The sequence below is a fragment of the Sesamum indicum genome, linkage group LG9 (assembly GCF_000512975.1).
Source record: "Sesamum indicum cultivar Zhongzhi No. 13 linkage group LG9, S_indicum_v1.0, whole genome shotgun sequence".
Classification (NCBI taxonomy): Eukaryota; Viridiplantae; Streptophyta; class Magnoliopsida; order Lamiales; family Pedaliaceae; genus Sesamum; species Sesamum indicum.
In genome coordinates this window covers 2,880,251-2,907,737 of record NC_026153.1, presented here as the reverse complement: position 1 = coordinate 2,907,737, position 27,487 = coordinate 2,880,251, and the positions used below count along the sequence as shown (strand labels likewise).

Here is a 27,487-nt window from a genome sequence, read left to right as displayed (position 1 = left end):
TATCTAAAAAATTTAAATATCTTTGGAAATACATTTATTTTGTGTATCTCATAATATTAAATTTTCTTACATAATAATAGATAAATTCAAACTTATGCAAAATATAGAATTCTAAATTTGTTTCCTAATTAAACAGAAATTGGATATATTAAAGATTCTAAGTTGACTCGGACTCTTCAACTTGAGTTCCAACCCCTATATATACAGCCCCACACAAACCCTCTACCTCCATCCTTTACTTTCATAATCTTCTTGTTTTACAGATATTGAGTGAAAACTCAGAAGAGATCCATTAAGAGCTATGGAGATTGATTTGTCACCGAAGCTCTCTAAGAAAGTCTACGGCGGAGACGGCGGCGCGTACTACGCGTGGTGTCCCAATGAACTTCCTATGCTGCGCCAAGGGAATATTGGCGCCGCCAAGCTTGCCTTGGAGAAGAACGGCTTTGCTCTGCCTCAATACTCTGATTCCGCTAAGGTCGCTTATGTTCTTCAAGGTATATATATTGATCTTCCACCCCTTCTGCATCCATGCACGTAATATTTGGTTTACAGCAGCGTGATCTGATTTCTCTTCAATTTCTTTGGTATATGTCTTGATTGATTCGTGGGTGTTGTGTATCTTCTGTTTCGGAGATTTTGACGAAATTGTTCAGTCAAAATCGAAATCGCATACTTTATGTGTTTGTTGTGTTTTTATTTTCAGATTGAGTATAAAAGACATGTATGTATATTTATGAAAATATTTCATATACGTGTCATATATATATATACACGTATACGTATATAAAGGTAAAAGTACAAGATACAACATACACAATCCGGATTGAATGTTAGGAGTGGTTAATGAGTCAGTCTGGATTTTTTTTATTACAAATTGGTATTTTATTCCAATCATGTATGTAATTAGAGCCATAAACGTGGTGTTTCTATGTGTGTATACCCAAGTTTAGAACAGAGAATCTTGAGTGATTGTATGTAATCTGTATCAAAGAGTTTTCCGCTGGAATTATTCTGATCATCTCAATTAATTCAAGATTATGATTTCTGTCGTATTACATCCTCAAAATGTAGTTTATCTGAATTGTACAACCTTTGATGCTGCTAAACCAGTTTTGCCTGAATTTCACAAACATTCATGACTGCTTACAGGTACTGGAGTGGCTGGAATCATACTTCCTGAGAAAGAAGAGAAGGTTCTTGCAATCAAGAAGGGTGATGCTATTGCCCTTCCATTTGGTGTGACCACCTGGTGGTACAACAAAGAGGACACCGAACTAGCTATCCTCTTCCTCGGAGACACCTCTAAAGGCCACAAATCCGGTTCTTTCACCGACTTCTGCTTAACCGGCTCCAACGGCATCTTCACCGGATTCTCAACAGAGTTTGTTAGCAGGGCTTGGGATTTGGACGAATCCACCGCGAAGACCCTTGTCGGGAGCCAAGCAGGCAAGGGAATCGTCAAGCTAGCTGCAGGCACGAAAATGCCTGAACCGAAAGCAGAGCACTACAAAGGCATGGCACTCAACTGTGAGGAAGCGCCATTGGATGTCGACATTAAGGGTGGAGGGAAAGTGGTGGTTCTTAACACAAAGAACTTGCCATTGGTCGGGGAGGTGGGCCTGGGTGCCGATCTTGTGAGGCTGAATGGGGGAGCCATGTGCTCGCCGGGGTTCTCCTGCGACTCAGCCTTGCAGGTCACTTACATAGTCAGGGGAAGCGGCAGAGTCCAGGTTGTCGGGGTGGACGGGAAGCGCGTGCTGGAAACAACGGTTAAGGCTGGCAATCTTTTCATTGTGCCGAGGTTTTTCGTGGTGTCGAAGATCTCTGATGCTGATGGTTTGGATTGGTTCTCTATAATCACAACTCCCAAGTGAGTAGTAATACGGCAGCTCTTAGTTGGTTGTTTCCCCATTGTGTGCATTTTGATGTAATATGTGTGTTTTTTATGGCAGTCCAATTTTCACTCATCTGGCTGGAAGGACGTCAGTGTGGAAGGCATTGTCACCAGAAGTGCTGCAGGCTTCTTTCAACGTTGGGGCAGATGTGGAGCAGAAGTTCAGCTCAAAGAGGAAGGCTGAAGAAATCTTCTTCCCACCACCAAATTGATCATGGAGTATTACTAGTCTTTTTTTCTTAGTTTTCATTTTAGTCTGAGTAGAAAATAAGCAGCAGGACTTGGGAGAATTTTAGTACTTTTTATTTTCTTTTTTCATATTGTTAAAATAACTTTCTATAATGCTATTTTCTTATTTATGCTATTCTTATTCACTGTGTTTTGATTTTATATATATATTAACGATCATAATTTGCATCCGTAACTTAATTTTTTGTTATTTATTTCTTTTGACTAATGTTTAAATTGGTAAAATGAAATGAATTTTTTAAGTTCATATGAATAATATACTATTCATAAAATTAATTAATCGAAAGAAGAGCATAAAATAGTATACATTTTAATTTTACATTGAATAAAATAAAAATCATTTTTATTCAAGTCATTTGAGGGTTAAAATGGTCTTTTATATTAAATAAAATAGAAAAACAAATCATTTTCAATTTGGACGTGTAACTACCATTGCCCATTAGTTTACGATGGAGAGAGGTTTTTTTAACTCTATCAATTTATAGAGGAGTTTCTTTGTTTATTTTTTAATATAGGTAAATTTTGGAAAATAAATAATATTATCTTTTTTTAGATAAATGTAAGTTTCATTAATAAAATAAAATTATACAGTACAACAATGCTCTCGACAGGCCAAGGCATATACCATAATCTATATAACGCACATTAACTAACAGAACGAGATAAATTTATACTGATAATCCTCTCTCTAATATCTTTCACAATAATGGTGTTTATAATATTACTACTACTAGAAGTGAATTAAAATTATATTCATACAATTTGAATTCAGAAATTTTTGCAAAAAAAATTACTATATGATATGGTTTAAAGGAGAAAATGGGCCATAACTCTTAGGTAGTATCTGCCCAAAGACTGGCCCAATCTCAAACATGAACCAACCCTATGCTAGCCCTGGCCCGCATCAGCAAGGCCCAGAGAGAAAGAACATTCACAGCGGATGATGGTGGATGGACGACACATGGCTTTATCCGGATGCCGGCAGCTGGGGTCCATACATTGGGTGAACGACTATAAAAACCTAGCATTTAGGTGATACAAATTGCATATATGAGAACTAAGGCTGAAAAATAATCAAATTATTCGATATTCGATTGAAATATATTTATAAAAATTTATTTGAACTCAATTTGTTATATTTAATAAATCAAACTTGAACAATAGTAAAATATATTTAAAAATCAAATTACTTAAGCTCGGTTAGAATTCGATCCAATTAAAATTCGTTTGAGCTCGACTAGAATAATAATCAAACTAAATTCAAACATAATTTTTGAAACTCAATAATAATTTAAATATAATTGAATAATAATATATTCGGTTTGATTCGAATCAATTACACCCCTAATGATAACATCAATTACTGCTTGAGCTCCGCTATAACAACTCATCTACCCTATTTTCTAATTTAATTCTCGAGTGTTCCTATTGGGTCAAGTTCAACACTTTTATTGTGTGTGCAAATTTCTAACTTATTTTCCTCCTCCACTGATTTTAGAAACTCAATTACTACATAATTTGTCATAATTTTTCACCTGAAATTGGAATTCCACACTCCAACTTATAGATTGCGAATGAAAATATTTTCTCTTAATAGAAAATAATCAAAATAAATAAAATACAATCTCTATAAATTGATACTCGATAAAATAATAATTTATTTAAAATTGATCTAGACTTGGGCCCAAAATTTAAATTAATGATCTGAATAAATTAATAAGATAATAATTTTTTGGAAGATCCTTATATAATTAATAATTTTGTAAAATTACAAATACAATTAGGACAACTTAGTAAAATATGATTTTATTGTTGTTTTTTTTTTTAAAAAAAATTTAAATTTAATTGTACTTCATCTCTAACTTTCCTTACGGCATCCAAAAGCTCCAGTGTTGTGTTATCATATTACAACACAAAATTTTAAAGAATTGTTGCCGCTATGAGTGCTTCCTTCCATTTGTAAATACATTGTATCATCTCCAGTTTCATTCTCAATAGGCTTTTCAATATCATTGTCTACAATTTCTTCTAAACTTTGGACCTCTGAACATTAACATCATCTAATTAATCAATTATAATGTGTATATTTTATTTATAAAGAATAATATAAGTTTGTTGTATAAAAAAATATATATATCTTCAAATTAATAATTTATTAGTTTATTAATAATTTTTAAAATTATGTGGTCCTGAAATTATTAAATTATTGAGGTTTTATTGTATATTCATTGTTGAATTCCGATAAGTTGCATGTGTGTTAGGTGAGATGTGTGGTGCTGTATCGTGTTACATGTCTTTGTTGTACGTTGTTCAGCATTCATAGTCTTGTCTTTTCCGTGACATTGATCAAGACTACTGAAAGAATTGTTCCATGTTTAATTTCGAGATAATTAAGTTATTTTTGGTTTTGTGTCTTGGCCCATTTTAAAAATAGGCCGAAACACAAAACATTGCTTGTTTTTATAATTTGTACACTAATAGGTGTGCAATTTTAATTTGAAATACTTTTTTTTATTATTTTCTCTCTCTTTTTACTTTTTGTCGCAGCCTTCTTCTCTTTCTTTCTTTTCTTCTTTCTTATTATATGTATTATATATTATTTAATATATAATATTTGTGAAATGTATTAATAATTACTACTAAAAAATAATTATTAACTTTTTTGAAATTATTGATATTAAAGATTTTTAATATCAATGCTACTTAGTTAAAATATTTAAAACTTTTCTACCTGACGAAAATACTGTAGCAGTTGCGTACACTACTAACAATATATCAGTACTACATACCTAATTCGTATTTTTATTACTTCAATTATCTATTAAAATTTATCAGTTCACATATAAAATTCTAATGAATATATTTTCAACATGTTATATAGTGCATTTAACTCTTGATTATAATTTTTTTCAACTTAGACCATTTAAATCTTTTGTACTTATAATTTTTCCTATTTCACTGAAATATTTGAGAAATTTGAAATTTGAGGACAATATACCAAGAATACATACTTAATTCTGAATTTTTTATTTAAATTTTATATATTATGTTTTTTCATTCCAAAGATAAAATCTAACAAAATTATTCTGGAGACAATACTACAATGTATTTAATTATGTGTTAAAATTATAATTATTATTTAAAATATAAAAAGAAATTTCTCAATAAAAAAAATTACTTAACATAAATATATATATTATATTTTACTAACATACAAAATACTATATACATACACATATATATTACTAAATATATATATATATATTCAAAGATGAACAGTAACTTTTGTCTCCCAAATTCCAACATCAAACCTACACCACTTATTTTATACTATTTTATATTATATCAAAATACAAATCTAAATATACCATCTATTTCAAAACACATACTTAGTTATCTCTATTTTCCTCTCTCTATCTCCAAAACACCAAAACAAAAACATCCAAAACATTAATCCAAACATAATGTTAATGTTAATAATTACATTGTAAAATGAGCTTAAGGATTTTCTCAACTCAGTTATCTTATAATTAATTATATTAGGAATAATTACACCTTCTTTTTATAGATTTAGAGTAAATGCATTACCTTGATAAATATTGACTAACGGGTGGATCTACTCGCTAAACCAAAAGCAGACATTAGAGTTACTAAATGTAATTCTTTAAACCACATTGAATTTACGTGTAATTATACCAACCCTCAAGAAAAGAGGTGTAATTATCCTACTATTTTAATACAGTCAAGTCCATACATGAATAATTCAAAATCAATGAATATATCTAAACAAAACAAAAAAAATTACAAAAAATTATTATAAAAATAGATATAAACTAATATTTATGGGATTTCAACTCCCGATATTTTAATGATGACACCTCAACTTTTTCTACTAAATCAATGTCCGATTGATTTGTAGGTAGTAGGTCCCTATCTAATTAATGCATCAACTGCGATGCATACAGTACTGTCCATACTTGGACAGCTACCCCTGTCCTAGCCATATTTTATTTTATTTTTACTAATAACCGTGAATAAATTACAAAATCTTATTTTTATATATCGAGCACTTAATATATTTTGTAATATTTAAATTTTATTAATATATTAATATGACTAATAATAATAAATAAATTATAATAATTTACATAAAATAAGATAAATAATTAATAAAAATAAAATCATCCAATAGAATTTAAATCTATAACTTCAAACTTATCGATGACCCGTCGGCTTAGTTGGTGACCAGCACATTCAAGAAGCATTATGGGCTATATGGGCGCAACCGTCAACAATGAGTAGGTAATTAAAATTCCGTGAACTATGTCTCATGTAGTATTATTTATCTCTACCTCAAATTAAAATTTAGATAAAATTAACCTTATATTATATATACATATATAATTAGTGCATAATTCTTTTTAAATATTTTTTGCACCTTAATTCAACTTACAATCTTTCTCCGCTAAAACATATATATTAGTTACAATCTTTCTTTTGGCTAAATTAATAAAATGAGACTGAATTGATTTGTCAAATATATAGAAATATAAATTGATAAGAATATTTTTATATCTAGACGGTAAATAAAATTTTCATTTTTATTTTTGAATTAGTTGGATTTGTCACTAGAGAAAAAAAAAACATTTTTAATGGCTTTAAATTAAAAATCATGATAAATAATTATTATTAATCATTGTTAGATAAAATCGATGTAAAAACTTAACTTATCCATAATTGACAATATTTTGTCATGGTAAATATTTTTACCATGGCTCTTGACTATGACAAGTATCTTAGCCACACTTGCAAAAGTCACACTCACAATAGTTGCGTGACTGTGGTCTTGAATATTTACTACGGCTATATTATTTTTTAACCATGACAACTAATTATTATTAAATGTTATATTTTTTTTAATGCATATGAAAATGATAAGGGAATTTAGAAATAGTCAATTAGACCTTGCAAAGAGGTTACTCGAATTTCATCCCTAAAAAAGCTCAATAGTGTCTTGACTTTTCTAGTATCCATTAACCATATTACAAGCTGATTTATTCATTTCTTGGTTCTTTTTTAGCTAGTTTTTGAGTCCTTATAAGGAGGTGGTGTTGGCTTTGGTACATGGAAGCTTGCTATGCATTATATAACAAAGTGAGGGCAGTGATTATACACCAGATGAGGTCAGGGCAAAATATATTTTATAAAATTACTATTATATTTTTTTGAGATTATAATTATAATTACAACTGCAATCATATTCAAATACGAAGCTTAGACACGAACACCCCATGAAAAATATTATACTAACCTTTCTCAAAATGTGCAGTTATAATTTTGTAAAAGATATGATGTGTTTTTGTAATTTGACCCTACCTAGTGTCGATCGACACGTGTTAGAACAAAGACATCAATTATTGCCTCACAAAGAGTATGATATGCAGATTCTTTTTTTTATTTGAATTATGTTGGATTGAATTAAAGTATTAAGTTTTATTTTTAAAATAATATTTATATATTTGGATAAAATAAAATTAAAAAGACTTATGAGGTGTTAGTGATAATAATTTTTGTAATTAATATAATCAGAATTGAAACACTCTGTTAATATATTAAAGCAAGTCAGAAACTCTTTATTTAGAAAAAAAAAAAGGAAAGGAAAATTGCAATTATACTCGGGGGTGTTTGCAATATTTTGCATGTGAAAATCTAAAGCTACTTGTAAATTATTCATTAATATGCAGAATTCAATAATTTATGTTATATCTATGAAATGATCATGATATATATATATATATATATATATTAATGCAAAAGGGTTGAAAAATGTAATATGTGGATCCCTTTCTTGATGGTTATTTTTGCAATGCACATGTGGCTTTCAAGTGAGTTTTTTTGAAAAAGGGTTAATTATATTTTGTCGTTATAATTATGTTCGTTTTTATATTTTATTTTTTAATTTTTTTTGTGTCAACTTATTGTTTCAGTTTTACAAAATTTTACACTTTGTTATTTATAACTATTTCTCAACCAAAATTTTTTGTTGAAAAACTATCCTATGCAGTTTATATGTGATATTTTTGAATTATGTGATGTGCTATTTTTCATATATGTACAGTATGTGATATTTTTCTGATAGAAACATTAATATTAAGACGATCGTATATGACAAAGTGTAAATTTTTTAAAGTTGAGATGATAAATTAACATAAATTTTTTTTAATAGCAAAATATAAAAATGTATATAATTTAAATGACAAAATATAATTTAACAATTGAAAAACTTGAAACGAAGAAAGAAGAGAGTGTGAAGTTTTTAACATGCACCATACTAATACACCCACAAATTCAAGACTTGACCTTGAGACATAAAGATTTAAATTCGAATCATTGGGTTATCTCTAGGTTTAATTTGAAGATGGAAAATTTTAATATAAATTGAATTTGAATAAATTTAAATTAATTATATAACAAATATAATATACTTATAATAAAATTAATATATAATTAATTACATAACAAGAGTCTGATTTGTGTAATTCTAAATCCCCTTCAAAATTTCTCTCTATATCTATCCATCTATATATAGAGAGAGACAGAGAAACTCGTACAGACGGACGTCTCAAAACAAAACAAATCGCTCACTGCCCACCACCCCTTCTACCAAACACATTCATATCATCATTTTATATAACACAGCCAAACCCAAGCATCAATATCTCAGCAGCAAAAGGAAAAAAATGAACTCATCACTAGAAATCACACTCTACGCCGCCCTCTTCCTCCTCTCCTCCGTCCTCCTCCTCCTCCTCCTCACCAGAAAACGCCGCGGTCTCTCCTCCCCGCCCGGCCCTCTCGCCCTTCCCATCATCGGCCATCTCCACCTCCTCGGTCCAAGACTCCACCAAACCTTCCACGATCTCTCCCAACGCTACGGCCCCTTAATCCAGCTCCGTCTTGGCTCCATCCCCTGTGTCGTCGTCTCCAGCCCCGAACTAGCAAAAGAGTTCCTCAAAACTCACGAACTCATCTTCTCCTCACGCAAGCACTCCACTGCCATTGACATCGTCACCTACGATTCTTCCTTCGCTTTCTCGCCCTACGGCCCCTACTGGAAGTTCATCAAGAAACTATGCACCTATGAACTCCTCGGCGCCAGAAATCTCAACCATTTTCAGCCCATAAGGACGCTGGAAATCAGGAGCTTCCTGGAAGTTCTGATGCGGAAGGGTGAATCGGGGAAGGATATCAATGTCACTGAAGAGCTGGTGAAGCTGACAAGCAACGTCATTTCTCATATGATGCTGAGCATCAGGTGCTCGGAGAACGAAGGCGAGGCGGAGGCAGCGAGGACGGTGATCCGGGAGGTGACGCAGATCTTCGGGGAGTTTGATGTCTCAGATATTATATGGTTCTGCAAGAACTTGGATTTGCAGGGGATAAGGAAGAGGTCGGAGGATATTCAGCGGAGGTACGATGCTTTGTTGGAGAAGATTATCACCGACAGGGAGAAAGCACGGCGAATTCGCGGCGGCGGCTGTGAGGCAAGTGATTTTCTTGACATGTTGCTGGATGTGATGGAGAGTGGGAAAACGGAGGTGAAGTTCACCAGGGAACATCTCAAAGCTTTGATTTTGGTTAGCTCTCTCTCTCTTCCACTTGTGGGTGGTCTATTTTGTGACATGTCTCAATCTTTTTGTGAACAAGCAGACCCTGGAAAGTTAATTACATTTAGGGGTGATGAGAAAATTCCAACCATTCCAATCAAATCAAATCAAATCAAATAGTATTATTTTTTATAATTTATTTTTTAAATTTAGAGTAAAATTGCACTATATTTAAATATATATAAATGATTTTTTTTTTAATTTTGTGTTAATATTAAATATTAATAAGTCACACATTTATGAAATGTTCTTCCTGCTATATACTAATAGTTAAGTTGTGCATATACACTCAGTACTAATTATCAAATATTGATTAAGGATGCAATTAAATTTGATTTGCTTTCTTAATAATATACTTAATATGTACATAATCTACCCATGTCATTTGTTGGATTAAGGGTTTCTTGTTGAATTACTGTGTATGTTTTTATATTTTAATCTATTTAAAGTTGTGAAAAGTATTGATAATTTATGTTATATAATGTTGGTCTTTCTTAATTGTTACATATAAATACTTGTTTTATTTTTATTGGTCTCGAGATTTTATTTTTGTTATAAATATTAAAATCGTCAAACCGCACAAACTGCACTTTGCTTTTGAATTTTAAAGTGTCAATTTAAAAAATTATTTCATAAAATCGCTAAGATCAATCCGATTTGAAAATAACTTTAAAAAGATCGAAATCGTATCGTGGGCACCCCTAGTTACATTAATGGAAAATTGTTCCTCGAACCCAGTTCGGTCAAACTTAAACTAATTACATCACAAGTACAATAATTGATGTACAATTTAAAAAAAGCAATCAATTTTAAAATAAATATATCAGGCTTACTTTATAATTAAATTGATTTGGCCAAATCGGCTCTGGCAAAAAACTTTTGAAACATTAACTTATCAGTTTTAGAAAATTATACCCATACGATTCTGTATGGACATGCAATGCACACCAGCTGTGTAGCATACAAAACGCACTTTGATATTGCTTACTGTCCGGATGTGTTTTGATCAAATTAAATTACTAATATTTATTTCATAATATTTTTTTAAAATCATACTTCCATTATATATTAAATGTATTAAATCTATCATACAATTAATTTTGATCTAAAATTTAATTCGAGATAAATTTTCCCGTTTGAATCAATTAAACTCTGACGGACATACCATAATTATCTAAATCAAATAAAATAACTTTTTAACTTTTTTATTGCGGTTTAATAATCTTAGCATCTGTGTGTGTGTAATTTTTAAATTTAAAATTATACATATATATTATGATTTTTTATGAAATAATTTTCTTTAATTATTAAATTATTTGTTAATTTAAAATGATTAATAAATAAGTAAGAGTAAAATAAAATGATTAAAAATAAAAAAATAAATATGAGATGAAAAAAATAAAACATTTAGATAGAAAAAAGTAAGATAAGAGATAAGAAAGGACAAAATTAAATAAATAAATATAGGCCAGTAAAAAGAAATAATCATCCAGATTGATATTTGAATTTAATAATTAATTTAATGATGGATAATTTAAGATTTTATATTAATTTTTATTCAGTCATGACTAATAATAATTATTCATTAAGATTTTAGTTCATGATCAATAAAATTGTATCCAATACATACTTTATTTAATAGTATAGATTTGTTGTTAATTATGACCATAATAATTGTTGTCTCGTTATTATTAATATTTTTACCATACATGCAAAAAAAAAAGACTAATAATGATTGTATAATTGTATTAATATTTATCACGATTTGAAAATTAAGAATGTCTTAGTTAATTGATTCATTAACATACTTGTGTATATTGTCTAGGATTTCTTCACTGCCGGGACGGACACAACAGCGATTGCCACGGAATGGACAATAGCAGAACTCCTCAGCAACCCTAATGTGCTGAAAAAAGCTCAAGAAGAGATCGACAATGTCGTCGGCCCGAACCGGTTGGTGCAGGAATCTGATGCCCCTAATTTGCCCTATCTCCAGGCAGTCATCAAAGAGACGTTCCGGCTCCACCCTCCCATTCCCATGCTCTCCAGGAAATCAGTATCCGATTGCGTGGTCGACGGGTACAAAATTCCGGGCAAAAGCCTATTATTCGTCAACCTATGGTCCATGGGTAGGAACCCCAAATACTGGGAAAGCCCGATGGTGTTCAGGCCGGAGAGGTTCCTAGAGAAGGAAAATTGTTCCATCGATATTAAAGGGCAGAATTTTGAGTTGCTGCCTTTTGGCACGGGCAGGAGGGGCTGCCCCGGAATGTTGCTAGCCATACAAGAGGTGATCAGTATAATTGGGACTATGGTCCAATGCTTTGATTGGAAACTCCCTGATGGGTCCGGGCCTGTTGACATGACCGAGCGGCCTGGTTTGACAGCCCCACGAGCCTATGATTTGGTTTGCTGTGTGGTGCCAAGGATTGATCCCGTTGTCGTTTCAGGCTCATGATGGTGAGGGTCTTGATAAGTTGTTTCGGTGCTCGTTTTTTGCATTGGAGGTTGATTTCGAATTGTCTTGTCCTTCAAAGTTATGTTTGGGGAAATTTACAATTTAGTCATATTTGTTCCATTTTTTATTTCTTAAGTTGATTTGTTTTTTTAAATTTTAGTCCTCTTGTGCATTTTTCGTTCAATTATTAAACAAAAAATGTACGAAAGTTCATGTGAGATTCTTCTAACTGTTCCATTATTTATCGGACAAAAAATGTATGCGATGATTAAAATTAAAAATATATATGAAAAGCAATGTGACAAAATTATAATAAATGAGATTAATTCTAACATATAAAATCAAAAATACAATTTTCCCTTAAATTTGAATCGAGTGGCTGTGGTTTTTGATAGATTAAAAAATTAGATCTCTTTGAGTTTTTTTTTTTTTTTTGGAGGACCTTTAAGCTCCACCTGGTAGAAATGTATTGGATCCAACTTTTTACGTTCAATAATTGATGTTGCACCCAACCTGATACACTTATGTCAAGCCCCAAAAGTAGGGTAACTTTTTAGGTCCTATGCTTCTGATGTAATCTTATCGCAATTATAGCAATAATATACTCATTAAAATAATAACCTAATAATCACAACAATTATAAATCCTAATCAATTGACTTCTTCTCAACTACATTTCTCTCTTTTCTATATAAATTAAATCCTAATTTATTCGCTTTATTATTCATTAAACGACATTCAAGTAGGAATTGAACGACAAAACTCCTATTGACGACGTAATGCTATTATCAGAAGGATACCTATTGCTAAAGGGAAGTTCCCTCTTTCATTGTGTATGTCTCTATCTTTTTTTTTTTTTTTTTTTTTTGTTTTTTTGTATAACAAGGCTAACTTCTATTTATAGGAAATTAGCAATCGTGGCACACAATGTCCGCGTGCAGGAATTTTTTAAATGTAAATTAAAAGAAACACAATATTCCCTCTTATTGTAAATAAAATAAAAGTTTGCAATCTAATCAAAATGATATAAAAGTGCAAATTTTTAATTTGACCACGCATAATTTCACACCCATAAGTTCTCTAACTTGATACAATTAACTTTAGTACACATACAATCTGAGTGTACCATTTTAGAAATGAAAACAATGATATGTTATTTATTAAACAAATTAATTATATTTATTAATAAAAAATATTTGAATCTAACAACAACCGACAACTGTAACAATCATATATATATATATTAATCATCAATATCGTATAATTATATCTAATCAATATCTACTATTATCGTAAAACAACATTTACTATTAAAGTAGAATATTACACATCTTTACACGGTTTGATCCTATCACCTTAAAATTAATGATAGGACTTCAATTTTACAAATTGAATTATAACTGGCTAACAAAATCTAAGTGTGCCTTGATTAGCCTTTTCAATTCTCCCTTGTTTCCATATGCTTAATTTGGAGGTTCGGACAACATATGTAGATCAATATAGATGTTTAGAAAAGAAACAATACTAACTTGTATTTATAGGAAATTAGGTGATGCATCCCACTTCTCACAAACACAAAACAAACTGGTACGTTGCTGCTCCAAATTAGGCTTGTCATCCCTTGTTGCATTTCCATTTGTCCCCTTTTACTTTATTCTTATAAAATTACTATTTGCCCCCTCATTTTCTAAACCTAAATCGATTTAATCCCAACTTTTTTTCTTTTAGAAGTCCAGTTTAGCCCCTTATTGTTTCAGTATATTAAAATTATACCCATAATTTGTTTACTAGCCTACCTTAATTTTTTTTAATTCTTACAAATTGATCCCTTAAGTCTTATACAACTTCTTTTGTACCTAAATTAGCTTAAATAAACTTTTGTGAATAACCGTCAAATAAGAAATAGGTGAAGAATGACAAATCTCATGGGTGATAATAAATTAATTTTTTTAAAGAAACTCGTAATATTTAATACTATAAATGCGGAGTGTCATAAGTAGCATTTTAAAATTTGAATTGTAGCCTAATAACATATAATTATCTATAGAATGTATTCTACTTATATATATATATGTATGTATGCATGTGAATATATATCAATTTATACTTTCGATCCTTTTTTTTCATTTTCTTGTCATCGTTCATCGTTCATCGTCACCATAACCCCTCTCCTTTCTTGCCACGGCAGTGCCTTATTCTGTGTCCACAGGCATTGTTAATCCACCGTTGACTCTTAGAAGGTATACAGATACTCAATTGTGGAGAAAAGTTGTGAATTAAATAGAAATTAGAGATGAAATATTTGAAAATAACAGTGAAAAATGAAAAAAATAAAAATAAATGAAGTTAGAGTATTTTAAAAAAATAATTTAATATTTATAATTTATCAACAAACTACAAAAATTAACAAGGAATTGCTTATAATTTTTAGTTTAAATTAAATTTATTTAAATAGTTCTAAAATACTGTAAATAAAAAATATTCTTTTCCATTTATTTTCATCGATATAAGGTGATCAATACTTATTTTAAACGGCAGAAACATCCCTTAAGTACTTAAGGCTTTGGATGACTATGGAAACTACAAACTAATTAATTAATTAGTCTAATAATATTAGGTAATTAATAGTTATATAATACTGTTAATTAGTATATAATTGTTAGTTGTTGTTAAACATAAACATTTGATATTAACAATTATAATTAATTTATTCAAAAATAATAATAATTAGTTTATTTTATTTTAAAAAAATCGGATAATTAGTACTTAATACTCTATCCAGCCAGCAATCTACAATATACATCAGCCAAACCTAATAAATCAGGTGTAGGGTAGCATACCTGATAGATACCCTTGTTCTTGGTAGAGGGTACGTAGGGGTGGCAATTTGGATTATCAACAAAAGAATTAATTTTTTTTTATTTCACTGCCATCTTTGGATAGGTCGGCTATGGCACACACCATTAATTAAGATTTTTCAAATATTTATTTATTGATTTTCTTAAAAATTGCTATTTTATTATTTACTCATCAAGTTTTTTATTTTATGATTTAATAAATTAGTTTGTAATGTTGTAAGTGGTTGAAATATTAATTCCCTTAAATTCTACTACTGAGCTATTTAAGAGATATTGAATATCATTAATTTTTTAACAATAACAATAATTTAAATATTTAAATGGAGTTGTCATCAACACAATATTCGAGTCAAATAAATGATTTTGAAGTTAAACCTCACGGCTTCTCGCTTATAGAAGGAGTTTTATGTGAAAGACTTGACAAAAATGCATGTGAGGAGCGTGTTAAAAAAATTAAAAAGTAAATAAATTTTCTCTCTAATTACAATTTAAATTTTTGTTTCAAATATGACTTTGACAGTAATACGGTAGGAATTTTGTGATTCTATTTGTGAGAAATTGGTCTTCAATCCCTTATTGTAAGAAATTCATTTGTACTTTAGTAAAAAACACTTTTTATTGTACCGGGGCCAACACTTTTTAAAAAGAGCTATACGCATAAACACGACATCATTAAATATTTTCGACTTTGAAATATAAGGTAAAGTATATTGATACTTTTTCAAATTAGGTTTTATTTTATAATATTTTTGTGGGGTGTTAGCTGTAATATACTCAATGAGTGTTTGTACAATATTTCACCTTAAATAAGGAGTGTATTCGTAATTACGACTAAAATTTAAAAAAAAGTACAAAAAAATATAAAGTATTTATACATTAAAATCTAATCTTAGTCAACGTAATTTACTTGTAAAATATATCATATGGGCTTTGACCGATCCTGGTCTAAGTCCACAAACAGATCCGATATTATTATGTTGAGACCAATAGGGGCCCATTTTAAGTGCTATGCCGGTCGTCAAAATTTTGAGTGTTAGCTGACAACAATGGTGAAATAGAAAATTCTAATTCAGCTCGAATTTGATAGAATTTGAATTAATTATATGATATGTATATTATATTTATGATGTGATTAGTATATAATTAATAGATATTGATAAATTATATGACAAATTTATCATACTTATTTTATAGTGGATATGATCCGACCAAATTTAATTTAAATAAAAAATTTATAGTGGGAGGATATGTATTGAAGGATCAAATATTCCTACTCTCAACATATGTAAAGTAGTTCAAAAGTACAATTGACAAGTGTGCTTAGACTATATTTACATAATAAATAAAAAATAATAGAGATGAATTGGACCTCAAAATGATAAAATATATTAATATATAATATGTATGAATAGAAAATAATAGGCGGAACAAATTAATTTAAAATTTAATTAAATATTATTGACGAAATTCCATGTCAAGGTATGAAAAAAACAAAAAAAAAATTAAATAAATTGTGAAACCCTTTATTATACAGATGAAATCTATTAATTTAGCAGATGCATTGGTGCATGATGAGTATTATGCAGTTGTAAAACTGAGAGAACAAATTTTCATTTAAGGTCATCTTGTGCTATATAAATAATATTGATTTATGAGAATTATATTTTCAAAATTTAGACTTTTAGCTGAATTAGAGCTAGAAAAAATAATAAATACTGTATTATTTGATTTGACTCTCTTATTAGGTGACATATAAAAATAAACGCATAGCAGCGTAAGTATCTTAATTATAATTTGTAATGTTTATTATCCTAGTTAATTTTTATCTATTGAAGAATTTAAAATTACAATAAACATAGTATTTTGGTTGAATTTTTAATTTGTAATGTCTATTGAAGATTACTTTGTTCTTGCCGCATTCAATCTTCTGCGCGGCTAAATTATGTGTTATTGCTTTACAAAAGGAAAATATTGATGGTAACTTTGTTTTTGTCGCATTCACTATTCTGCGCGGCTGAACTATATATCTTGGTGCTTTATAAAGAGAAACATATTGAAAGTTACTTTGTTCCTGCCGGATTCAATCTTGTGCGAGGCTAAAATATATCTTGTCGCTTAAGAGTAACATATTGATAGTTACTTTGTTGTTGCCGCATGCAATATTCTGCGCAGCTAACCTATATCTTGTCGCTTTATAAAGAGGAGCATATTGATGGTTACTTTGGTGTTGCCGCATTCAATATTCTGTGCGGCTAAAGTATATCTTGTCGGTTTATAAGGAGCAAAGTATTGATGGTTACTTTAGTGTTGCAGCATTCAATATTCTGCGAGGCTCAACTATATATTTTGTCGCTTTATAAAGAGCAAAATATTGAAGGTTACTTTATTCTTGCCGCATTCAATATTCTGCGTGGCTAAAGTATATCTTATCGGTTTATAAGGAGCAAAGTATTAATGGTTACTTTGTTGTTGCCGCATTCAACATTCTGCGCGGCTCAACTATATATTTTGTTGCTTTATAAAGAGAAAAATATTGAAGGTTACTTTGTTCTTGCCGCATTCAATCTTCTGCGTGGCTAAATTATGTGTTGTTGCTTTATAAAAGGAAAATATTGATGGTAACTTTGTTTTTGTCGCATTCACTATTCTGCGCGGCTGAACTATATATCTTGGTGCTTTATAAAGAGAAGCATAGTGAAAGATACTTTGTTCCTGCCGGATTCAATCTTCTGCGCGGCTAAACTATATCTTGTCGCTTTATAAAGAGTAACATATTGATGGTTACTTTGTTGTTGTCGCATTCAATATTCTGTGCGGCTAACCTATTTCTTGTCGCTTTATAAAGAGGAACATATTGATGGTTACTTTGTTGTTGCCGCATTCAATATTCTGTGCGGCTAAAGTATATCTTGTCAGTTTATAAGGAGCAAAGTATTGATGGTTACTTTGTTGTTGCCGCATCCAATATTCTGCGAGGCTAAAGTATACCTTGTCGGTTTATAAGGAGCAAAGTATTGATGGATACTTTGTTGTTGCCGCATTTAATATTCTGCGTGGCTCAACTATATATTTTGTCGCTTTATAAAGAGCATAATATTGAAGGTTACTTTGTTCTTGCGGCATTCAATCTTTTGCACGGCTAAATTATGTGTTGTTGATTTATAAAAGGAAAATATTGATGGTAACTTTGATTTTGTCGCATTCACTATTCTGCGCGGCTGAACTATATATCTTGGTACTTTATAAAGAGAAACATATTGAAAGTTACTTTGTTCCTACCGGATTCAATCTTGTGTGAGGGTAACCTATATCTTGTCGCTTTATAAAGAGTAACATATTGATGGTTACTTTGTTGTTGCCGCATCAATATTCTGCGCGGCTCAACTAAATATTTTGTCGTTTTATAAAAAGGAACATTTTGATGGTTACTTTGTTGTTGCAGCATTCAATATTCTGCACGACTCAACTATATATTTTGTTGTTTTATAAAGAGCAAGATATTGAAGGATACTTTGTTCTTGCTGCATTCAATCTTCTGCGTGGCTAAATTATGAGTTGTCACTTTATAAAAGGAATATATTGATGGAAACTTTATTTTTGTCGCATTAACTATTTTGCGTCGTTGAACTATATTTCTTGTTGCTTTATAAAGAGGAACATATTGAAAGTTACTTTGTTCCTGCCGCATTCAATCTTCTGCGCAGCTAAACTATATCTTGTCGTTTTATGAAGAGTAACATATAGATGGTTACTTTATTGTTGCCGCATTCAATATTCTGCGTGGCTAGACTATATATTTTGTTGCTTTATAAAGAGCAAAATATTGAAGCTTACTTTGTTCTTGCCACATTCAATCTTCTGCATGGCTAAACTAAGTCTTGCCGCTTTATAAAGAGCAAAATATTGAAGGTTACTTTGTTCTTGCCGCATTCAATCTTCTGCGTGGCTAAACTGAGTCTCGTCACTTTATAAAGAGAAACATATTGATGGTTGCTTTGTTCTTGCCGCATTCAACATTCTGCGCGGTTGAACTATATCTTGTCGCTTTATAAAGAGGAACATATTGACGGTCACTTTGTTGTTGCCGCATTCAATATTCTGCGCGGCTCAACTATATATTTTGTCGCTTTATAAAGAGCAAAATGTTGAAGGTTACTTTGTTCTTGTCGCATTCAATCTTCTGCGCGGCTTAACTATGTCTTGTCGCTCTATAACGAGGAACATATTGAAGGTTACTTGTTCTTGCGGCATTCAATCTTCTGTTGTTTTGTGTATGTTACTTAACTAGGTCTTGTCGCCCTATTAAGAGAAACAAAAACAAATGTGATAGTTTTCTCTACATGAGAACATTTTAAATTGAAAAGCTTTCTTCTTGTTTCTTTTGAAAGAGAAACTAAAACAATGTTATTTTGTTCTTTCCCCATTCAATGTTCTGCTTATACTTTGTGTATTTGGTCGGACTTGGTATTGGTGCTAGACAGAGAATCCGAATCATATATTTTTAACTTATTTAATCATCTGCTCATGTTTGCAAAGTGAAACATGCAAAACATGCTTGGTGTCTCTTTTCAAAAGAGAAACATACTGAAGGCTACTTTGTTCTTGTCGCATTAAATCTCGTGCATGGCTAAATTATGTCTTGACACTTTATAAAGAGGAATATATTGATCGTTCCTTTGTTCTTGCCCCATTCAATATTCTGCACGGCTAAACTATGTATTGTCACTCTATAAAGAGGGTCACATGTCTTGCCCCTTTATAAAGAGGAACATATTGATGGTTACTTTGTTCTTGCCACGTTCAATATTGTGCGCGGCTAGACACCTTGCCTTTTTATAAAGAGAAAAATATACACGGTTACTTTTTTCTTGTCGGATTCAATCTGCTACGTGAGAACATTTTAAAGTGAAGAACTTTGTTCTTGTTGATCTAGAAAGAGAAACTAAAAGAAGTTTGTTGTATTCTTGCCCCATTCAATCGTGTGCTCATACTTTGTTAATGTGGTCGGATTTGATTTTGTTGCTATACAGAGAATCAGAATCAATCATGTGCTCATGTTTGCATTTCAAAGTGAAAAACATGCTGCTTGTATCTTTTTGAAAGAGAAACATAGTGAAGGCTATTTTGTTCTTGTCACATTCAATCTTGTGCTCTGCTAAATTATATATTGTCGCCTTTATAAAAGGAACATATTGATGGTAACTTTTTTTTTGTCGCATTCACTATTCTGCACGGCTGAACTATATATCTTAGTGTTGTATGAAGAGGAACATATTGAAAGTTACCTTGTTCCTACCGCATTCAATCTTTTGCGCGGCTAAACTATATTTTGTGCCTTTGTAAAAAGTAACATATTGATGGGTACTGTTGTTGCCGCATTCAATATTCCGCGTGGCTAGACTATATATTTTGTTGCTTTATAAAGAGCAAAATATTGAAGGTTACTTTGTTCTTGCCACATTCAATCTTCTGCGCTGCTAAACTGAGTCTTGTCGCTTTATAAAGAGAAACATATTGATGGTTGCTTTGTTCTTGCCGCATTTAATATTCTGCGCGGCTAAACTATATCTTGTCGCTTTATAAAGAGGAACATATTGACGGTCACTTTGTTGTTGCCGCATTCAATTTTGCTCGGCTCAACTATATATTTTGTCACTTTATAAAGAGCAAAATGTTGAAGGTTACTTTGTTCTTGTCGCATTCAATCTTCTGCGCGGCTTAACTATGTCTTGTCGCTCTATAACGAGGAACATATTGAAGGTTTCTTGTTCTTGCGGCATTCAATCTTCTGTTACTTTGTATATGTTGCTTAACTAGGTCTTGTCGCCCTATTAAGAGAAACAAAATAAAGGTGATAGTGTTCTCAGTCTATTCAATCATCTGCTACATGAGAACATTTTAAATTGAAAAGCTTTCTTCTTGTTTCTCTTGAAAGAGAAACTAAAACAATGTTATTTTGTTCTTGCCCCATTCAATGTTCTGCTTATACTTTGTATATCTGGTCGGACTTGGTATTGGTGCTAGACAGAGAATCCGAATCATATATTTTTAACTTATTCAATCATCTGCTCATGTTTGCAAAGTGAAAAACATGCAAAACATGCTTTGTGTCTCTTTTCGAAAGAGAAACATACTGAAGGCTATTTTTCTTGCCACATTAAATCTCGTGCGTGGCTAAACTATGTCTTGACACTTTATAAAAAGGAATATATTGATGGTTCCTTTGTTCTTGCCCCATTCAATATTCAGCACGGCTAAACTATGTGTTGTCACTCTATAAAGAGGATCACATGTCTTGCCCCTTTATAAAGAGGAACATATTAATGGTTACTTTGTCCTTGCCATATTCAATATTGTGCGCGGCTAGACAATCTTGCCTTTTTATAAAGAGGAAAATGTACAAGGTTACTTTTTTCTTGCCGGATTCAATCTGCTATGTGAGAATATTTTAAAGTGAAGAACTTTGTTCTTGTTGATCTAGAAAGAGAAACTAAAAGAAGTTTTTTGTATTCTTGCCCTACTCAATCTTGTGCTCATACTTTGTTAATGTGGTCGGACTTGGTTTTGTTGCTATACAGAGAATCAGAATCAATCATGTGCTTCTGTTTGCATTTCAAAGTGAAAAACATGCTGCTTGTATCTTTTTTAAAGAGAAACATAGTGAAGGCTATTTTGTTCTTGCCACATTCAATCTTGTGCTCTGCTAAATTATGTATTGTCGCCTTTATAAATGGAACATATTGATGGTAACTTTGTTTTTGTCGCATTCACTATTCTGCACGGCTGAACTATATATCTTAGTGTTGTATGAAGAGGAACATATTGAAAGTTACCTTGTTCCTGCCGCATTCAATCTTTTGCGCGGCTAAACTATATCTTGTGGCTTTGTAAAAAGTAACATATTGATGGGTACTGTTGTTGCCGCATTCAATATTCTGCGCGGCTAAATTATATCTTGTCGCTTTATAAAGAGGAACATATTTATGGTTACTTTGTTGTTGTCGCATTCTAGTATTCTGCGCGGCTCAACTATATACTTTGTTGCTTTATAAAGAGCAAAATATTGAAGGTTACTTTGTTCTTGCCGCATTCAATCTTCTGCGTGGCTAAACTGAGTCTTGTCGCTTTATAAAGAGAAACATATTGATGGTTGCTTTGTTCTTGCCGCATTCAATATTCTGTGCGGCTGAACTATATCTTGTCGATTTATAAAGAGCAAAATGTTGAAGGTTCCTTGGTCTTGTCGCATTCAATCTTCTGTGCGGTTTAACTATGTCTTGTCGCTCTATAACGAGGAACATATTGAAGGTTACTTGTTCTTGCGGCATTCAATCTTCTGTTGCTTTTTGTATGTTGCTTAACTAGGTCTGGTCGCCCTATTAAGAGAAACAAAAACAACGGTGATAGTGTTCTCAATCTATTCAATCTTCTACTACATGAGAACAAAAATGAGCGAATCTGGCCCAAACCATCTATTAAATTACATGTCGTGCTTCAGCTCCAATCATATTACATATTCTCATCTCATCTAATATTCTGAACAATCAAGACCCACCACATTGCTTTCTTTTCTTTTTTTCTTATGAGCGTAGGTACCACATTCAAATATAATATTAAGATAAAAATCAAAATTTATTTAGTATTTAATTCCAATAATTATGAATTCATTTATATAAGCGTACAAGAAAATTTATTTTAATTTAACAAAAAACATTAAATAAAATGCAAATTTATACCAAATCACTTATTCTAAATAGCTGAGTTTTTATTAAATAATATAGACTAAAACTTTACTTCTCCGGCCTCAAATTATTAATTTATTTTTTTGAATAAGATTCTGTATAAAAGTACATTAAATATGTTGTAAGAATATGGAATGTCGATAGACTAATATTAAAAGAAAAAGAAAGATGAATTATTATTATTGGGAATCTTAAAAATAAAAATAAATATTTGGAGTGGAGGGGTAAGAGTAAAATATAAGATTGGCTGAGGTTTTTAGGGTTATTTATTTTTTTATTATTAAAATAATAATATATCGAGTCGTGATTTTAAATCACGCTCTGACATTAAAATTAGTATTTTTTAGATAAATTGACCAGATTGTGATTTTAAATCACGACTCGACACATTAATATTATAATATTTTAATAAATTTATTAATATAATTTTTTTTTACTAATAAAAAAATAATTAACTCCCGTACTGTGTACAGTGCCCAAATCACACCAAGACCACTAGAGAGCCATGCACCGAATCCATCCCATCAACTCCACAGTGTTGATAATAATTCTAACCTGATCGATTATCAATAGCTCCCTAATTTCAGTCTACAAAATCCCCGCCAAACATTTTCCTATTGATTCAAATTCAGGAAGATTCAGTTCCATAAATATCAGAAATTAACCAGAACCAGCATCATTGGTGCAAATTTGTTCTTCAAAATTAACAATCATGGTTTTTCACCTGAAGGGCTTCATCTCCCTCCTCATTCTTGCTCTCACTGTCTCATCCACAGCCTCCGCTCGAATTCTTGACGAGGCGGCGGCGGCTGCACCCGCTACGGTTCCGCTTCCTGGTGTGTCTCCTGGCACCACCAACCCTGCCGGCGGTGTCGCCCCGATATTCCCGGATGATGTTCACTCGCTCACCTTCTTCATGCACGATATACTCGGCGGGAGTCACCCCTCCGCCATCGCGGTGACGGGCATTGTCGCCAATCCAGCAGTCGGGGGGCAAGTCCCCTTCGCAAAGCCGAACGGCGCGGTTCTCCCGGTCAACAACGGCATCCCCACGAACAATGCCAACGGCGGAATCGTCAACAACAACAACATTCCCTTCCTCACCGGCCTCAGCGGATTTTCGTCGAACATCTTGCAGAACAACAATGGGAACAACATCATCGGTGGGGTCCCTGGATTCCCCGTCCTCAACAGCGCACAGTTTCCATCCGGCACCACCCTCCAGAAGCTCATGTTCGGGACGATGACCGTTTTCGACGACGAACTGACAGAAGGGCACGAGCTAGGATCAGGGCTGGTGGGAAAAGCACAGGGGTTTTACATCTCAAGCTCAGAAGACGGGACGAGCCAAACTATGGCGTTCACCGTGATGTTCACGAGTGGAAGCTACGCTGACAGTTTGAGCTTCTTTGGAGTTCACCGGACGGCGGTGGCAGAATCGCATTTGGCAGTGATGGGCGGGACCGGGAAGTATGTGAACGCTAAGGGGTTTGCGACTGTGAAGACATTCCCGGCGGCCAACCAGCACGAGACCGATGGAGTGGAGACACTGCTGCAGATTACTGTTATTCTTGCTTATTAGTTTGTTTCCTGGCAATTGTTGTATATGTCCGTTGTGATTTCCTTTATGACCTCAATTATGTCTTCTCAATTAATTCAAGATTTTTAAATTCATCATTATTATCATAAATATGTATTTTAATTAAATAAATTAAAAAATATTACAAATAAAGAAAAAAAAGGAAATTTAGCATAGAAAATTGGAATTTAAGAAGTGATAAAAATTAAAAACAAATAATAAGATAGTGTAAGAAAAAAATGATAAATCGACTTATCAAAATTTTATTGGAACACAAAAGGGTTTTTTCAATAATAATAGAGTATTAATTAAATGAAAGGAAAGATTATGTAACTTTTTATTTTTCACCAAATTAATATTACCATCTTGTATTGCATTTAATATGGAAGCATCGTATCCTAAAATTTTGTATATTAAAAAAAAAAAAAAAGGATTATAAAATTATATATAATATATTTTAAAAGCTTATAAGATGTTGGATCTAATTATTTCAAAAATAAGCTTTCAGACAGTTTGAATAAAATAAGATGTTTTCACATCTTATAAAATATGAGGGTGTTTGACATTATAAGATCTTTTATTGGTAAAATAATAAAAAAAATATCAAATAAGTTGTTATTTTTTGACATATTTTATATTTAAATACTTTTAAAATACTTTCATAGATAGCTCACATTGATTTCGCTCCAAATAAAAATTTAATAGATAATTTCTTTCAAAAAATAAAAAATGATGAATTATTACATAATTTTTTATCGAATATTAACATAAATATATGATTGATATTTTCTTTATCAATGACTGTTTACTCAAATATTGAACGATCTTAATTGGGAGCCTTCCAGTAAGTCTAATATTTGCTCGTTTTCTCAGTTATCAACACTTATCCGAATTGAACTACCATCAAAAGCATATCAATCTCAAACCAAAAATAATTATCGAGTAGTTAAATTTATTTTACACTATACTGACCAAACTTTTCATTATTTCAAATTTCTCTATTTAACGAGTTTAAAATTTTAAATAATATAATTACTCATCAACCAAAACGTCTTCTACATATCCAAATCTTAACATGTTTGAAAAGAGTTTTTATGTGTTGGATTTTACAAAATCTTCTCTAATAATTTAACAATTTTTAAAATTTAGGTTGTGATTCTAAATCTATAATACAGGCTACAAAATTAATTAATAGTTCAAACTTTCTATGAAGACGCCAATTGAATTGGGCTAGCCCATAAATTGATGGATTGGTCCCACGGCAACCGGGCTGGAAACAAGAATTGAAGGCGAAAGGGCCATTAGGGGTAGCAACACAACGGTCTGGATGGACTCGGGATCAATCCCGTCACCTCCGCCAATTATAAATTTTTAAATAAAAGCGATGAATTATTATTTATTGAATGAATCTATTACAATCATAAATATTAAATATTTATATGTCACAACAACGAACAACTATAATCATAACAATTATGTCGTACATTTCAGTTGAGTGATGTTGATTGCCTCGCATGGTCTGGGTTATTTTATAAAAGAAAAAAAATAAAGAAAAATATTTTGCTCCACAGATTAATTTATTTTTTATTTTATAAAAAAATAATGATAATAAAAGAAGGCTTGATGGACGCGCCAAATTCCACTTTTCTGCAGTTGGTATATATTTAATTGTTGATGATGAGCCGTCCAAAGAGGATTTTTGGTCAAAGAAAATAAAGCTGTTTAGTTACAAAAGAATTATCCAATATATATATAATAATTAATAAAGAGTGTTTGTGGGGAAAGGCTTAATCTGTTTAAACTAAAGCAAATCATCAGAATTTCCCTTTTCTTTTCACTCCATTTCTTTTTGTATTCAGTTAGTTGATTTGGGTGGAAAGGAAAAGAGTGGAAGAAACAGTGAACCCCACCAATACAATTCTAAAGTCAAAAAGTTAATCATTATTCAAATTTTATTTTGTAAATTAATTAAGAGTGTGGATAATTTAGGGAAAATTTTAGATCCAACCTCGAATCAATCACATGGTAAATGTAATACAATTTAAAAAGAGTGATTAATCATATGATAAGATGATTAGTACTATATTTTCGAATTTTATATTAAGAAGACAAAGAATTGTTATTCTCTTTTCAATAAGTCTCGTAAATATCGAGTACTTATCTCTAACAACTATAATAGGGGTGGCAGACGAGTCGAATTCTCTCTGTTTTGAACCCATAACCATAGAATCATTGGGCCTTAACTTCGCAAATTGAACTATACCGCATTGATTTTTTTGAATTGTGTTGTTGATAAACCTTGATTTGCTGGAAAATCATGGGTCTGTTACAATAATTAATATTAAAGATAATTTTGATTTTGTGGTCAATAATTAATGCACTAAAAGGTTTATAGTAACAAAATATATGGTTTAGGTTGTAGGCAGTGACAATTTCTTGAACATGTACGTATATAATAATAATTAAGAAAATTATGTTCAATGATAATTAATTTAAATACAATGTCTCATCTGTAAGACATAAGTTGATTGATTTTAATAGTTAGTGATTAACATTTTATTTTTCTTACAATAATGAATGGTAAATGTAAAAATATAAGAAAAGAAGGGAAATATCTGATATTAGAGACATAAAAGTAAGTAAAGAAGGCCAACCACCAAAGTAGGACCTTAGAAGAAATGAGGATATTGGTTGTCCCGTCCCACCCACTCATAATATATTCCAATTTCCAACCCACCCTAAATGAAATACTGAAATTGGATAACTTCCAATTTCAATAATTTAATTATAAAATATTAAACCACCATTAAATCTTTATTAATGAATTATTTAATATTCTTGATATATTTACCTTACGTACAGACAATATATATATATATTTTTTATATTTATTCAAATCCGAAATCTCTTTATAGTATCATGTTAAATAGAAGCAAGTAATTATTTTCCTTTTTTGTTTTTGAAGAAAATGAAGTTTTGAGACATTATAATCAGAATAGAGCACGTTGGCGGACACATTTATTTGGGAAGGGAAGGAA

General features: G+C 31.2%; 3 protein-coding genes across 3 annotated transcripts; all 3 read left to right on the top strand.

Annotated features, from left to right (window-relative positions):
- LOC105170378 (glutelin type-B 5) lies at positions 245 to 2,261 on the top strand. Its single transcript, XM_011091115.2, has 3 exons — positions 245 to 497; positions 1,153 to 1,873; positions 1,956 to 2,261. The coding sequence occupies exons 1-3, from the start codon at positions 302 to 304 to the stop codon at positions 2,107 to 2,109; spliced, it is 1,071 nt and encodes a 356-aa protein (XP_011089417.1). The 5' UTR covers positions 245 to 301; the 3' UTR covers positions 2,110 to 2,261.
- Positions 8,689 to 12,431, top strand: LOC105170377 (licodione synthase-like). The gene is made up of 2 exons (XM_011091114.2): positions 8,689 to 9,783; positions 11,639 to 12,431. Exons 1-2 carry the CDS (start codon positions 8,887 to 8,889, stop codon positions 12,269 to 12,271), a joined length of 1,530 nt encoding a protein of 509 aa, XP_011089416.1. The 5' UTR covers positions 8,689 to 8,886; the 3' UTR covers positions 12,272 to 12,431.
- LOC105170376 (dirigent protein 10) lies at positions 23,351 to 24,525 on the top strand. The gene has a single exon (XM_011091113.2). The coding sequence runs from the start codon at positions 23,583 to 23,585 to the stop codon at positions 24,450 to 24,452; it is 870 nt and encodes a 289-aa protein (XP_011089415.1). The 5' UTR covers positions 23,351 to 23,582; the 3' UTR covers positions 24,453 to 24,525.

Coding starts and splice junctions, on each gene's coding strand:
- LOC105170378 (XM_011091115.2), top strand. CDS start 302: ATGGAGATTGATTTGTCACCGAAGCTCTCTAAGAAAGTCTACGGCGGA. Junction 498..1,152: donor GGTCGCTTATGTTCTTCAAG/GTATATATATTG, acceptor GACTGCTTACAG/GTACTGGAGTGGCTGGAATC. Junction 1,874..1,955: donor TCTATAATCACAACTCCCAA/GTGAGTAGTAAT, acceptor TTTTTATGGCAG/TCCAATTTTCACTCATCTGG.
- LOC105170377 (XM_011091114.2), top strand. CDS start 8,887: ATGAACTCATCACTAGAAATCACACTCTACGCCGCCCTCTTCCTCCTC. Junction 9,784..11,638: donor ATCTCAAAGCTTTGATTTTG/GTTAGCTCTCTC, acceptor TATATTGTCTAG/GATTTCTTCACTGCCGGGAC.
- LOC105170376 (XM_011091113.2), top strand. CDS start 23,583: ATGGTTTTTCACCTGAAGGGCTTCATCTCCCTCCTCATTCTTGCTCTC.